Source organism: Pleuronectes platessa, chromosome 19 (genome assembly GCF_947347685.1).
Source record: "Pleuronectes platessa chromosome 19, fPlePla1.1, whole genome shotgun sequence".
Classification (NCBI taxonomy): Eukaryota; Metazoa; Chordata; class Actinopteri; order Pleuronectiformes; family Pleuronectidae; genus Pleuronectes; species Pleuronectes platessa.
Genome location: NC_070644.1, coordinates 8,128,970 through 8,145,178, shown reverse-complemented (window position 1 = coordinate 8,145,178; position 16,209 = coordinate 8,128,970). Strand labels below are relative to the sequence as shown.

At 40.4% G+C, this 16,209-nt stretch overlaps 2 protein-coding genes across 2 annotated transcripts in view; one reads left to right on the top strand and one right to left on the bottom strand.

The window, feature by feature from the left end:
- st6galnac6 (ST6 (alpha-N-acetyl-neuraminyl-2,3-beta-galactosyl-1,3)-N-acetylgalactosaminide alpha-2,6-sialyltransferase 6) overlaps window positions 1-11,894 on the top strand; it is a 26,071-nt gene extending 14,177 nt beyond the window's left edge. Inside the window, exons 5-6 of the mRNA XM_053410751.1 lie at window positions 9,412-9,519; window positions 9,622-11,894. Of these exons, the coding sequence (XP_053266726.1) occupies window positions 9,412-9,519; window positions 9,622-9,808 (295 nt within the window). The 3' untranslated portion in view covers window positions 9,809-11,894. The remainder of the gene's footprint in view (window positions 1-9,411; window positions 9,520-9,621) is intronic.
- Window positions 10,562-16,209, bottom strand: spout1 (SPOUT domain containing methyltransferase 1). Its single transcript, XM_053410750.1, has 12 exons — window positions 16,112-16,209; window positions 15,994-16,033; window positions 15,168-15,281; window positions 14,920-15,085; window positions 14,746-14,835; window positions 14,613-14,662; window positions 14,153-14,283; window positions 13,591-13,663; window positions 13,394-13,492; window positions 13,152-13,254; window positions 12,172-12,319; window positions 10,562-12,000 (listed from the first exon to the last, which is right to left on the bottom strand). The coding sequence occupies exons 1-12, from the start codon at window positions 16,157-16,159 to the stop codon at window positions 11,926-11,928; spliced, it is 1,137 nt and encodes a 378-aa protein (XP_053266725.1). The 5' UTR covers window positions 16,160-16,209; the 3' UTR covers window positions 10,562-11,925.

The window sequence follows — 16,209 nt, the reverse complement described above, 5'->3', positions numbered from 1 at the left end:
GGGGGGGGGCTGTTGTTACACACATGTAGTTTGAGAGAGATAGAATCATGAACACTGAAGTTACAGCAATTTCGTGTTTCACGGCGAGTTGATGAACTTTAATGCCACGCCATTCATATGGCGTTTGACGAAAAGTCACGGTAATCTTATGTCTTCATTGTCAATGTCTTGGGACCCATTTGATACAGTTTGACATGGTTGAGGTCAGTGGATGAGGAGAAATTCATCCAAGTGTAAGACAAGCAAAAAACAAGACATTTCCTGTTGCCACCAGGGGGCGCTGCGGTTTTAAGTCATCATTTATGCATAGATGTCATCAGGCGGGGACTATTGTCTTACATGTCTAGTTTGGACTTGATTGGAACATGTATGTCCGAGATACAGATGCCCGTGTTTTGATGGCGTGTAACCAATTTTTAACGCCATGCCACGGTCACACGGTGTGATAAAAAAAAAATCCCTCAATCATTTTTTATCTCCATCTTGTTGTGATGACACTCATCTGAATTTGAAGTTGATCTGATGAAAGCCCTGGGACAAGTACGTAAAAGTAAAAATGTGGGATATTGCCAAAATGGCCACTAAAAGCAAAATGGCGGACTTCCTGTTGCGTTTTTCATAATGCTCCATGAGACTTTTTTTCATGACTGGTCACGATACACCTATATCCAGATTTTGATGAAAATCCGTTATGTGGAAACCTAGGGGCTGGTTCCAGGGGGCGCTGTAGAGCCATTTTGCCACGCCCAATTCCAATTACTCCAGAATACTAAAATATCCGCAGACCTTGAATTTCTTGCAAAGTTTCATAACTTTTTGAGCATGTCTAGACCCTGAAAAAGCCCCCCAAAGGGAAATAATAATAATAATAATAATAATAATAATAATAATAATAATAATAATAATAATAATAATAAAAATCCTTACAGATTCAATAGGGCCTCTCACCATTCGGTGCTCGGGCCCTAATAATAATGCAGAGTGGATTAACAAAGTACTTCCTGTTTCCTGGCGAATCAGTAGGTGGCGCTATGACACTGAGGAAATATTGACACATAGAGCTGTTCAGGCTTGGACTCTGACCATGTGACAGAAGTTTTGTAGTGATAGGACAATGCACAGTGGAGTTATGATAACATCGTGTCCTTTGGCGAAGGAAAATCCTTCGCCGCACATCAATGTTTACACGGTTTGAGGAAACGTCACAATTCTGACCATGATCTAATGACTTGACTGATCTGATTTGAGCTGTATATTGTAAATCAGCCAGGAGCAGTTCATCAAAGTATAAAACATGTCACTTCCTGTAGCCACCAGGGGGCGCTGTAATTTCAAGTCATAATTTCTGTGTAGATGTCATCAGGATGGCACCCTTGTCTTACATGTCTAGTTTGGACTCGATTGGACAATGTATGTCCGAGATACAGAACCTCGTGTTTTGATGGCGTTTAATCAAACTCAAGACGCCACGCCACGGTCACACGGTGTGACGAAAGGTCAATCTCTTAATCACTTTTTATCTCCATCTTGTTGTGATGGCACTGATCTTAATTTGAAGTTAATCTGATGAAAGCCCTGGGACAAGTGCATCAAGTAAAAATGTGGAATATGGAAAAAAAATGGCCACTTAATCCAAAATGGCGGCCTCCCTGTTTGGTCAAGCATACCTATCCAAGATATTTTTTTGTTTGTTATGAAACGACACATGTCCCGATAGATTTGTATAAATGTCGGCCATCGTAGTGCCGGGGTTGCCCTATAGGGGGCGCTGGTCAGTTTTTTTGCCACGCCCATTTCTTAAAACCATATGAATATCTTCAGGGGGGGGCTGTTGTTACACACATGTAGTTTGAGAGAGATAGAATCATGAACACTGAAGTTACAGCAATTTCGTGTTTCACGGCGAGTTGATGAACTTTAATGCCACGCCATTCATATGGCGTTTGACAAAAAGTCACGGTAATCTTATGTCTTCATTGTCAATGTCTTGGGACCCATTTGATACAGTTTGACATGGTTGAGGTCAGTGGATGAGGAGAAATTCATCCAAGTGTAAGACAAGCAAAAAACAAGACATTTCCTGTTGCCACCAGGGGGCGCTGCGGTTTTAAGTCATCATTTATGCATAGATGTCATCAGGCGGGGACTATTGTCTTACATGTCTAGTTTGGACTTGATTGGAACATGTATGTCCGAGATACAGATGCCCGTGTTTTGATGGCGTGTAACCAATTTTTAACGCCATGCCACGGTCACACGGTGTGATAAAAAAAAAATCCCTCAATCATTTTTTATCTCCATCTTGTTGTGATGACACTCATCTGAATTTGAAGTTGATCTGATGAAAGCCCTGGGACAAGTACGTAAAAGTAAAAATGTGGGATATTGCCAAAATGGCCACTAAAAGCAAAATGGCGGACTTCCTGTTGCGTTTTTCATAATGCTCCATGAGACTTTTTTTCATGACTGGTCACGATACACCTATATCCAGATTTTGATGAAAATCCGTTATGTGGAAACCTAGGGGCTGGTTCCAGGGGGCGCTGTAGAGCCATTTTGCCACGCCCAATTCCAATTACTCCAGAATACTAAAATATCCGCAGACCTTGAATTTCCTGCAAAGTTTCATAACTTTTTGAGCATGTCTAGACCCTGAAAAAGCCCCCCAAAGGGAAATAATAATAAATATATCTGTTCATGTAGGCGCTCTGATGTAGCGTGAGCAATTTTGTGTCAATTGGACAATGTTAACACAACTTAATTTTCACACTGATCAGTAGGTGGCGCTATGACCCTGAACTAATATTTATATGTGGAGCTGTTCAGAATAGTATTGTGATCATAGGTCAGTAGTTTGGAGCCGGTTGGATAATGCAGAGTGGATTAACAAAGTACTTCCTGTTTCCTGGCGAATCAGTAGGTGGCGCTATGACACTGAGGAAATATTGACACATAGAGCTGTTCAGGCTTGTACTCTTATCATGTGACAGAAGTTTGGTAGTGATAGGACAATGCACAGTGGAGTTATGATAACATCGTGTCCTTTGGCGAAGGATGATCCTTCGCCGCACCTCAATGTTTACACGGTTTGAGGAAACGTCACAATTCTGACCATGATCTAATGACTTGACTGATCTGATTTGAGCTGTATATTGTAAATCAGCCAGGAGCAGTTCATCAAAGTATAAAACATGTCACTTCCTGTAGCCACCAGGGGGCGCTGTAATTTCAAGTCATAATTTCTGTGTAGATGTCATCAGGATGGCACCCTTGTCTTACATGTCTAGTTTGGACTCGATTGGACAATGTATGTCCGAGATACAGAACCTCGTGTTTTGATGGCGTTTAATCAAACTCAAGACGCCACGCCACGGTCACACGGTGTGATGAAAGGTCAATCTCTTAATCACTTTTTATCTCCATCTTGTTGTGATGGCACTGATCTTAATTTGAAGTTAATCTGATGAAAGCCCTGGGACAAGTGCATCAAGTAAAAATGTGGAATATGGAAAAAAAATGGCCACTTAATCCAAAATGGCGGCCTCCCTGTTTGGTCAAGCATACCTATCCAAGATATTTTTTTGTTTGTTATGAAACGACACATGTCCCGATAGATTTGTATAAATGTCGGCCATCGTAGTGCCGGGGTTGCCCTATAGGGGGCGCTGGTCAGTTTTTTTGCCACGCCCATTTCTTAAAACCATATGAATATCTTCAGGGGGGGGCTGTTGCTACACACATGTAGTTTGAGAGAGATAGAATCATGAACACTGAAGTTACAGCAATTTCGTGTTTCACGGCGAGTTGATGAACTTTAATGCCACGCCATTCATATGGCGTTTGACGAAAAGTCACGGTAATCTTATGTCTTCATTGTCAATGTCTTGGGACCCATTTGATACAGTTTGACATGGTTGAGGTCAGTGGATGAGGAGAAATTCATCCAAGTGTAAGACAAGCAAAAAACAAGACATTTCCTGTTGCCACCAGGGGGCGCTGCGGTTTTAAGTCATCATTTATGCATAGATGTCATCAGGCGGGGACTATTGTCTTACATGTCTAGTTTGGACTTGATTGGAACATGTATGTCCGAGATACAGATGCCCGTGTTTTGATGGCGTGTAACCAATTTTTAACGCCATGCCACGGTCACACGGTGTGATAAAAAAAAAATCCCTCAATCATTTTTTATCTCCATCTTGTTGTGATGACACTCATCTGAATTTGAAGTTGATCTGATGAAAGCCCTGGGACAAGTACGTAAAAGTAAAAATGTGGGATATTGCCAAAATGGCCACTAAAAGCAAAATGGCGGACTTCCTGTTGCGTTTTTCATAATGCTCCATGAGACTTTTTTTCATGACTGGTCACGATACACCTATATCCAGATTTTGATGAAAATCCGTTATGTGGAAACCTAGGGGCTGGTTCCAGGGGGCGCTGTAGAGCCATTTTGCCACGCCCAATTCCAATTACTCCAGAATACTAAAATATCCGCAGACCTTGAATTTCCTGCAAAGTTTCATAACTTTTTGAGCATGTCTAGACCCTGAAAAAGCCCCCCAAAGGGAAATAATAATAATAATAATAATAATAATAATAATAAAAATCCTTACAGATTCAATAGGGCCTCTCACCATTCGGTGCTCGGGCCCTAATAATAACTAGGGCTACGTTGTAGCACTAACGGGCCCGAGCACAGGCAATTTCAAGTCTGTTGCGGTCGGGGAAGAGAGAACGTTCGATGACCAAGCGCTCGTCTCAGCGTTGCATGCATTTGCGCACTGCTGCAAGATAAACGCTTCACTTCCTGTAGCCAGCAGGTGGCGCTATGATTTTAAGTCATGGTGTCTTTGTTGATGTCATCAGGTCGCGCTTCTTGTCTTACATGTGTAGTTTGAACTCCATTGGACCAAATATGTCCAAGATACAGAAGCTTGTGTTTTGATGGCGTTTAGTCACATTTTGACGCCTCGCCACGGTCACACGGTGTGGCGAAAAATTGATCTTTCAATAACTTTAGATCTCCATCTTGTTGTGATGACACTCGTCTAAATTTTCAGTTGATCTGATGAAAGCTCTCCAAGAAGTACTTGAAAATAAAAAACATGGAATATGGTCCAAATCGAAAATGGCGGGGTTCCTGTTGCGTTTTTCAAATTGCTCTGAGCGCGTTTTTTGTGCATCTGGTGATGATACACAACTGTCTTCAATTTCGTGAGGATCAGTGAATTCTAAATGAGGTGTTTCTCCATAAATGAGGGGAAGCTCTGTTGGTGGCGCTGTTGAGCCATTTTGCCACGCCCATTCTTTAAAACCATCTGAATATCTTCAAGGGAGGGGGGCTGATGATACACACATGTAGTTTGAGGGAGATGGACCCATGAACACGGAAGTTAAAGCGTTTTCGTGTGTCATGGCGAGCTGATGTGACGCCCCGCCACAGTCAGACAGTGTGACGAAAAGTTGTTTCTTTGATAACTTTAGATCTCCATCTTGTTGTGATGACACTCGTCTAAATTTTCAGTTGATGTGATGAAAGCTGTACGAGAAGTATATCAAAGTAAAAGATTATGGAATATGACCAAAATGGCCACGAAATCGAAAATGGCGTGCTTCCTGTTGCGTTTTTCATATTGCTCCGAGCGCGTTTTTTGTGCATCTGGTGATGATACACAACTGTCTTCAATTTCGTGGGGATCAGTGAATGCTAAATGAGGTGTTTCTCCGTAAATGAGGGAAAGCACCATTGGTGGCGCTGTTGAGCCATTTTGCCACACCCATTTCCAAATACCCCAGAATACGTAAATTTTCACGAGGCCCATAATCTGCTCTATAGATGTTGAATGCATTCTGTAGTGAGAACACATTCAAGCACATGTCCTACACCTCCATGAGAGGGGGGAGGGGTGAGAAGGGGGAGGGATGAGAGGGGTGAAAGGGGGTGGGGTAAGATGGGGGCGGGGTGAGAGGGGGGCGGGGCCTTCAAAACAGGTTGATCTGAGGAGGTCTGTTTTAGACAGAGTATAAAGGTGCTGTTTTAAATTATCCTTGGGGTATTTTTACCAAAATATTTTACAGACATTTCATTAAGAACCCAAGGAACCATATCAACTGTGGTGAAATGGAAATAATATGTCCCCTTTAAAGCGAATATGTCCCCTTTAAAGCGTTTTCGTGTGTCATGGCGAGCTGATTTGACGCCCCGCCACAGTCAGACGGTGTGTCGAAAAGTTGTTTCTTTGATAACTTTAGATCTCCATCTTGTTGTGATGCCACCCGTCTAAATTTTAAATTGATGTGATGAAAGCTCTCCGACAAATAAATCAAAGCGCACGATGTACAAAAACAAGACATTTCCTGATGCCACCAGGGGGCGCTTTCCTTTTAAGTCATGATTTCTAGGTAGATGTCTTCCGGTCGCGACTCTTGTCTTATATGTGTAGTTTGGAGTCGATTGGACAAAATATGTCTAAGTTACAGAAGCTCGCTTATATTGGCGTTTAGTCGAACTTTGAGACCTCACCACGGTCACACGGTATGATGAAAAGTTTAAATATTGATAACTTTAGATCTTCATCTTGTTTTGTAGAGTCTCATCTAATTTTTAAGTTGATCTGATGAAAGCTCTCCGAGTAGTACATAAAAACATAACACGTCTTAAAAACAAGACATTTCCTGTTGCCACCAGGGGGCGCTGTGATTGTAAGTCACAATTTCTGCAGTGATGTCTTCTGGTCGCGACTCTTGTCGTATGTGTCTAGTTTGGACTCAATTGGACAAACTATGTCTGAAATATGGAAGCTTGTGTTTTGATGGCGTTTCATCAAACTTTAACGCCACACCACGGTCAGACGGTTTTGCCAAAACGTAATCCTTCAATAACTTTAGATCTCCAATTTGTTGTGATGACGATCGTCTAAATTTGAAGTTGATCTGATGAAAGCTGTACGACAAGTACATCAAAGAAAAAATATGGAATATGACCAAAATGGCCACTAAAGTCAAACTGGCGGGCTTCCTGTTGCGTTATTCATAATGCACTGATGGACTTTTTTGTGCATCTAGTCATTATACACAATAGTCTTTGTTTTTTTTGAGGATCGGTGAATGCTAAATGAGGGGCTTTTCCGTAGGTGGCGCTCTTGAGCCATTTTGCCACGCCCTTTTCAAAATACTCCAGAATACGTAAATTTAAGCCGCCTTCGAATTTACTGCAAACTCCTACAACTTTTTGAGCACATTAAAGCCCTCAAAAAGCCAATAAGTTTAATCGGAAAAAAATAATAATAACTAGGGCTACGTTGTAGCACTAACGGGCCCGAGCACAGGCAATTTCAAGTCTGTTGCGGTCGGGGAAGAGAGAGCGATCGATGACCAAGCGCACGTCTCTGCCTTGCGTGCGTTTTAAGCTCTGCAGCAAGAATAAACGCTTCACTTCCTGTAGCCAGCAGGTGGCGCTAGGATTTTAAGTCATGGTGTCCTTGTAGATGTCATCAGATCGCGACTCTTGTCTTACATGTCTAGTTTGGAGTTGTTTGGACCAAATATGTCCAAGATACAGACGCTCGTGTTTTGATGGCATGTGATCAGACTTTGACTCCACGCCATGGTCAGAGTATGGTGTTTTCCTATTTTGTAGCAGGTAAAAATACCAGTTAAATGTCAACAGTTGTCTTTATTGTCGTTCTGTTATTTAATAAATGCAACAAACTATAGTTTTTATATATATTGTATAACTATATATATATATATGTATATATATAACTTTATAACCTGTGTTATCAAATATGTTGTGCGGCTCCAGACAGATTTAAATTGGGGGAAGAGGGGACGAAATGGCTTTTTCAATAGTTACATTTTGTGTCTTGATCAAACCATGGTGTTACACTGACCTCTGGTGCCTTAATATTGGCACTACAGGTGTAATTCAATATTAAGTCACTAGAGAGCAGTGTTGGACCATTAACTACAGACATGGTGTTTTCATTTTGTTTATCAAATTTATAAGCCTCACCACGGTCACACAGATTGATGAAAAGTTTAAATTTTGATAACTTTAGGTCTTCATCTTGTTTTGTACACATGCATCAAATTTTTACGTTGATTTGATGAAGGCCCTACGAGAAGTGAGTCAAACTGTAAGACATAGAAAAACAAGACATTTGCTGTTGCCACCAGGGGACGCTGTGATTTTAAGTCACGATTTCTGTACCGATGTCTTCAGGTCGCGACTCTTGTCTTATGTGTATAATTTGGACTCGATTGGACAAAATATGTCCAAGATACAGGAGCCTGTGTTTTGATGGCGTTTAATCAAACTTTGAGGCCACACCACGGTCAGATGGTTTTGCTAAAACTTAATCCTTCAATAACTTTAGATCTCCATTTTGTTGTGATGACGATCGTCTAAATTGTAAGTTGATTTGATGAAAGCTGTAGGAGGAGTACTTAAAAGAAAAAATATCGAATATGACCAAAATGGCCACTAAAGTCAAACTGGCGGGCTTCCTGTTGCGTTATTCATAATGCACTGATGGACTTTTTTGTGCATCTAGTCATGATACACAATAGTCTTTGTTTTTTTTGATGATCGGTGAATGCTAAATGAGGGGCTTTTCCGTAGGTGGCGCTATTGAGCGGTTTTGACACACCCGTTCCCAAATACTTCAGAATACGTAAACTTGCGCACATTTCTAATTTACTGTACACTTTAGAAACTTTTTGAGCACGTTAAAGCCCTCAAAAAGCCAATTCACTGAGCGAAGAAAAATAATAATAATAATAATCTTTTCAATTTCAATAGGTCCTCTCACCGATTTCGGTGCTCGGGCCCTAATAATAAAAATCCTTACAGATTCAATAGGGCCTCTCACCATTCGGTGCTCGGGCCCTAATAATAAAAATCCTTACAGATTCAATAGGGCCTCTCACCATTCGGTGCTCGGGCCCTAATAATAATAATAAGAATAATGCCTACAATTTCAATAGGGCCTCTCACCATTCGGTGCTCGGGCCCTAATTAAGAAAATAAACATTAACATATTTTTTACATAAAGTGTAAACATAAATGCAGATTTGTTTGGGGATTGTAACCGTTTCTAGCTTTGTAAACATTGTATTAATCATTGTTAACATCTCAAATCAATTAATTGATTTGAGATAATTGAGTGTTTTCCTGCACAAAACTGTATGTCTTTATTTCTGTAAAATATTTGTTTTCATATTAGCAGTTATCAGCAAACATTCATTTCCAATATTGATATATCTGGGATGGACATATATATCAAATTTAATATATATTTATCATATTGACTTATTTTTAATCAACCAACCAATAAACCGGACAGGCTCTAGTATATATAGTTACCTCAGTATTGGGTAAACTCTCTTTTCTTTTTTCCTGCTCAGACAAAAATCTCACTCGTGGTTGAGCACAGGCTGGTTCACAATGGTCATCGCCATTGAGATATGCGATAACATAACAGTATATGGGATGGTTCCACCCAATCACTGTGGGTGAGTAGAACTTCAGCGCTGCAAGATGTTTACCACATTATTATAGATCACAAAGGAAAGTGGCAGCAAAACCAACATATGATGAAATATTTTGTTTTCCAGAAAAAAACCTGGATCCAAGAAGATTCCCTATCACTATTACAAACCCAGGGGGCCTGATGAATGTGTCACTTACATACAGAGCGAGAAAAGTCGGAAAGGAAACCACCACCGCTTCATTACAGAGAAGCACGTGTTTGCACGCTGGGCAAAGCAGTACAACATCACCTTCACTCACCCCGACTGGTGAACACACAGAAAACCCTTTAAGAGGTCTCTCTGCCCTCACGGAGGAATGACCGAGTACCGAGGGGTGGATGATGTTTGTTGACTTCCCCGATTGGGCCTTCAAATCACTACGTGATGGACGACTGCTCTTGGGGGGGAAAACGGAATGATTGCCGAGATATAATGAAATGTGCTCCGCCGCCAAAACTCACTTTCGAGAGGTTTCTGAAACACTGTGCGTATCGTCCCCATTGACACGTGGCAGTCGTGTTTTTGTAGATAGAAAAGAAACTGATTTTAAAGATTGATTTTTACATGTTTATAATATTTTGGTTATGTATCGGAAATGCACTGTTTCCCGTGTTGAAGTGGGAGTGTATATAACTGATCGCATTAGCTATGTCAATAAGTGGCTGACAAAATACTCTATATATAGCCCTTATTTGTCCATTATACAATATAGAATATATATATATACACTATAGTAACTGCAGTGATACAATTTTTTTTGTAACAGTTCCTAAATCAGTACCAAAAAACATCTACATACGTCTCATTTGAATTATGACCCCAATGTTCTTAAATGGTTTAAAATATAGCATCTGTATGTTGAAATTAGTTTTGAATTGGCAAAATAGTTTATATGAATATGTAAACATGACTTAATCTGACCACGGGTCTAATTAATAATTCAGTTTTTTAATCTTGTTGCTATGGAAACACAAAACTGAACAGATGTAAATATCAGGTGATAACAGAGTGAGGATAAAACACATTGGTTTACTGAAGTTTATTTAGATTGATACAACAGTTACAGTTACAAAACTGTTAGCACGTCTATCATTGGTGTTTTGTAATATTCTGACATACATGTGCCAGAAAGTAAAATTCAGAAATCAATTTCTGCAGATACAAATGTTACTTTTGTTTAAATGTTGATAAACCCTGAATTAGAAATTAGCACTTTTTTTGTTGCCTCAGATGTTGATTTGGACGTTTTGCACAGTTCATAAACCCCCTGCCTCATATTTTAAATGTTTTAATTTTTTAAAACCTCAATGGCATTCCAGCGCATGAGACTTAATTTCAAATATATCATGGCCTTGTTAAGTGTTGGTATGTTGCTCTTAGAACTGCACGATTAAACTGAAAGTTACGTTACAATTTGTATGTAAAACATGATGGAGAGAAGGCTGGGATTTCTTAAACAGTGTTGCCTTTTGCAAGTAATCCAACCACTCAGATATACTGAATCTGCTGGTGAGGCTTGTTTCACAACGCTTGACTGGTTTTGATCAGAAGCCTTGTACTTGTGAATCTATTGGTCAGCAATAAATAGACAACATATACTTGATCTGTGGTGCTCCTGTATCAATGCTAAATTTGTAAAAGTTAATATCTACACCACAGAAGATGGCAACTTAAACTCCCAAGGTTTCTGGATGACGCAAAAGCTCGGTTTTTAGTATTATGTCCAACTAATTTATTTAAATAAAGAGTAAACCAAGTCTTAAACAATTGTGTTGAGTCCACATATGTCTCTAAAATGGTTTCTAACATTTATCTTCAGGAAGGGGAAAAAGGAAATGGTAAAAGGTGCAGATGTTTGCAGCATGCATCAGGAAGACAATCAAAGAGCTGCAAAGACCTGCAGTTCTGTAGAAAGTTAGAATTGTCAGATGTGACTAAAAGCAGATGCACCACTCAAAATCTCCAATTCATTTCAAAGGTGTTTGGCCTGTTTGCTCAGAAACCTAAAGAAGACTGGTGTTAATTGATGATGTTGACATGTTGTGCTGGTCTCAACAGTTTTTCATGAAATGTTCTGTACTGTATAAAACCAAGTATCTGCTTTGAAACAAATACAAGTCAGTTCAAACTCAGAGAAAGTAGCTGTATCTGTACAATATGTTGAGTCATTTAGAAAAATACAGAATGGTAACTCAATAGCAACACACGGAGAAATCTGATCTGGTGTACAGCAATGACAGCACCCGGTGCAGTGATCTGTGGATTTGAGACAATGGCTGTTTCACAGTAGACTCTGCTGTAATTTTGATTTAACAACTCTGTGACACCATTAAGATGATTAAACATCTACAAACATGTCTTTATGTTCCTCCATCACTCATTATTAAATCAGCCAGTTGAAACATCTGAAAAAGCAGCTGTGATCTTGTGTCTCAGGCCTGACATGGAAATTAAGATGGCTTCCTGTTTAAAAAAAAAAAGGCAGAAGAAATAATCACATGAATACACTTTCAAAATATGATTAGCAGAACAGGATATTTGAAGCTCAAGTACAAATCATAAAATATTTACATGTCATAGACAAAGTGTGCAAATATCTGTAAAGGTTGGTTTAACAAAGGTCTCCATCCTCACCTCTGTGCGAATGGTCCTGCTGCCCTGACCTGGACATGTGTTCAGGTAAATGTCAAATAGAACACTGGGGTCAGTCACTTCCAGGTTCTGGTCTGAATCTAGACTGGCCTCCAATCCCTGGAGACCCCCAAACACCACCAAAAGATGACTGCAAGGAAGAGAGCAGTCCAAAGTTTAACTACTAAAACAAAATTAAAAAGTATTAATAATTACACAAATAAATCAACAACATGCTAGCAAATCTGCTGTCAGTCATACAACAAAGTGTTGAAGAATTAGACCTAATAGCGGCTAGAAGAAGTTAAAGGATCAGCAGAGTTATTATAATTAACCATGGCGGGCTTTCATGCGTTGATCAGAGGTCATGGTGATGTCTCATAGTTGTTAAGACATTAAAAACCACAGCCGTCAACCTCATAGTGGGAGGAAAGGAAAAGTCAGCAAATCATAATCAGTAGGTTTTCATCTTCAGGGTCGTGGAGGCCCGTACAAAATACTATGTCAATTCATTGAGCTGATGAGGCATTTCAGAGATGACCCAACCACTTGATAAAACATCCATAGAGCTGGGCTGATATCACGGGGGCTGAAGCTTAGTTCAAAATAAAAAAAAATTGCCCGATATTCCACTCGCAGATGTGTTTTGGAAGTTGCAGCAAAAGGCCAAGATGGGAGCCAAAACAGTTTTTGATCTGTAATAGCTGATCACTTTGTGTGAAAGATGCGATCCGAGTGGGGGGGGGGGGGGGGTCTCAGACGGTTCTACAGAAATTGACGACCACTACAACAGAAATAAAATTAGTAGTGAGCTAAGTCTGGGTATGAGCCGCACAAAGAGACCAGACAAGACAAGCTCGTGTTTAACTGCTAGACACCCGATCACAAGACATTAAGACTTTGTGTGAACTGCTTAGTTGTGTAGTCTGAACCTGGAATGATAAACTTCTCAGATTTCCTGTTTAGTCATCTCCGAAACCTACTTGAATTGCGACAGTGCGGTTTGGTCCATGTCGCCGCCTTTCTCGGATGTGCCAATAGTCAGATCGTATCCTTCTTTATACGGACTCTCTGTGAAAACGGTACCTGCATTAACAAACAGACAGGAACGACACGTCAGTCAACACAGCTCATGCTGGATTCAGCCCTCATCCCAAAACACAGGAAATCATTTTGCAGCATATGCTCGAGAAAAAGAAGGTTACTCAGAGAATGGTAAACCTACTGAGACAGGACGCCAGGCGGACAGTGTATCCCCAGTAGAGACCTCCTTCAGATCTGGGCACATGTGGAGCCACCACCACACCTTTAGAAATTTTACTTTCTGAGGATAATGGGACGACATGTGGACACAGACAGTCAGTACTGGACCCAGAGAAAACATCAATGTCAGAAGAGTTTCAGGCTGATGGACAAGATTACCTTGATTTTGCGCCTCGTTGAGCTGGACTGTGACTCGGAGTCCGGACTGCAGCTGTTTATCAATACGAACTTCCTGAGGGAGCAAATTATAGACTGTAAATAAAGATGGACGACGAATCTTCCAAAATATCCTGGACGTCGCGATTTTGCGCAAATGCAGCCAGAGTCTGTGCAGCAGTGATCGGAGGGATGGAGCTGAAGGAGCTGAAGTAGTAAATTTTATGCACAGAAAATGTCACTGGGTTCAGCGTGTTCATTTTGAATTTGTTGGTTTCCTTGGTCTTCGATGATAAGGTCAGTCCATTTAATATATTTGTGTTTTGGACAGTTGTTGGTTGGACAAAACAAGACATTTAAATAATATCAAATTTGTATTTTTTAAACAACTTTTCTGACATTGTATAGATCAGTCGACATATCACTGAATCCAGAGAATACCCCAAATATGAACCGGTAAAGAAAATAATCATTAGTTTTGAGAGTACATTATATTCAAATAGAAATAATACAATTTAGTCCACGCCTTGTCTATGACAGGGACCTTGTGGAAACACTTGCTCACCTTTCTCATGCCACAGTTGACTAGTGAACCTTGACCTGGTTTGGTCGGCCTGTCGAGGACAATTCCTTCTCGGTATTCTGACTCCTCGTCTATCCTCATGTGGTGAGGACTGTCTAAAGGGTTTAGTAAACCTGAGAGAGATAAAGACAGGTGACATGTGAAAATTGGACATTGTTAATACCTGCTGTTAAAAATTAACTCTTACTGTAATTTTACTTCAAAGTAAATATAGGTTCTATGATTCAGAGGTGAGGCCCCTTTTTGGTAATTCTCTTATCTTAGGTGAACCTGAATGCACAGATAATAATACACATCCATACACCAGCTTTTAAAATAAGCAGGGACTTCAGTGCAAACAGTAAGTGCGAACAGTTCAATTGGAGAGTCCAGTAATGTCTGAGGGGCCCCACAGCTGTCAAAGCAGTGTTTATGCAAGGAAATTGTAATTATTTCTATTCACCTGCATACTGTAAATCTTGATGTTTTGGGAAAAACCACTTGCGCAGGTACCTGATGGGGAAGAAAACAATGTGAGCACAATTTGATCAAACTGACCGATACCAGTGACCTGCTTAAAACATGTTCCTACTCACTGGGGACACTCGAGATACTGAAGTATTCTGGCGAGCTGAACACAGGCCTGCCCTTTCTTCCCAATGCCGGTGAATTCTCCTTCAGTGCTCCTGTGGGATGAACCCAAAAAGTGAACTTTCCTGATAACCTAAGGGTGTCCACAAGTAAGTTGTGCCTCCACATCAATAACTTACTTGACATCGTCCCCTTCCTCGTCGAACACAATGATCTCATCGACACAGAACACGACGCAGGCTCGAGCGATCTGTCCGGCCAGGTATGTACGAAGTTCGGTGGACTGAGCGTTGTCCAGGACAGATCCTGGCAGCGCCACACTCACTGTGTACGGCCGACCTAGCACTAGAAGATGACATCTTACAGCCCCATGTTCTCAGTCATACAGGCAAACAACAACACATGACCATGAAATGATGACGGCTACCTGTTTTGTTTTGGCTTCTTTCTAGTTCGGCTCGGTCTTCAGCCTCTTGCTCTTTCTGCTTGTCCAACTGTTTGATCAGCTTGTCCGCTTTCCTTTGCTTCTTGGCATCTTTTACTGTAAATGAGGAAGAATCAAGGAGGTCAATGAGAAAATCTAATTCACGAGACTGTTAATATCTGCAATGTAAGGGCAGAACCTTTTGGGTTTTTAACCAATTACAATCAGGCAATGCTGTATCTATTAAAGACCCCATGTACATGTGTTGATGTGCATTTTCCTTCTCAGATATGATTTCATGTTCACGATGCAATAGTTAACTGCTTAATCAATAGGTGGCGGGCAGAACATTAATCCACAGCTATTTCAATAATTACTTAATCATTTATATTAATCATATCAATATATAGGCGAGAGCACTGACTTCCCAGCCTTCAAAATTAAAGTGCTTAAAAGAAGAAACTTTTATTTTAATATAAAGATTGTGTGCAGGCTGTTCGACATGAGGCTCACCTCACCAAATATGTGATTTGTAAAATGTATAAATAAAACACTTGGACACTGGAATCTTCAGGGGAACCGTATAATTACTAAATATAAAACCTGCTCTACTAAAAGTTGAGTGACACATTATAAGGAATCGTGTTTTCATTTTGTGGCAAAAAACCCCACATTAAAACCACACAAAATCTACATATTCACCCATTTTTAGACAGTTAATTAGCACTTGAATTTAATGTTTGTAAGAAAACGAAGCCTATTGCTTCCATCCACCTGTTAGCATGCACGCAGCTGGGAGCTAACAGCTACACGTCGCTGTTTCACTCACCTTCTGTTTTCCTTTTCTTCCAGTCCACGCGCTCCTCAGACTGCAAACACGCACACACATTGAAGATTATAAAGGAGGAGACTGGGTCATTTTGACACTAAGAACTGCTGTAAATTACCTGAGAAGACGCAGGGTTGGTTCTTTTAGCTTCTACGTCGGTCGACATTTTCAAACGCACCCACACGTGATGTTTATTTACTTCCAGGTCATCTTCCT

What these genes read in the sequence shown, in the direction of transcription:
- spout1 (XM_053410750.1), bottom strand. Translation starts at nt 16,159, where the DNA reads ATGTCGACCGACGTAGAAGCTAAAAGAACCAACCCTGCGTCTTCTCAG. An exon ending in CAACGAGGCGCAAAATCAAG is followed by an intron (nt 13,493 to 13,590) that starts GTAATCTTGTCC and finishes CATTATCCTCAG; the next exon opens with AAAGTAAAATTTCTAAAGGT. An exon ending in GCAGGACCATTCGCACAGAG is followed by an intron (nt 12,001 to 12,171) that starts GTGAGGATGGAG and finishes TTTTTTAAACAG; the next exon opens with GAAGCCATCTTAATTTCCAT.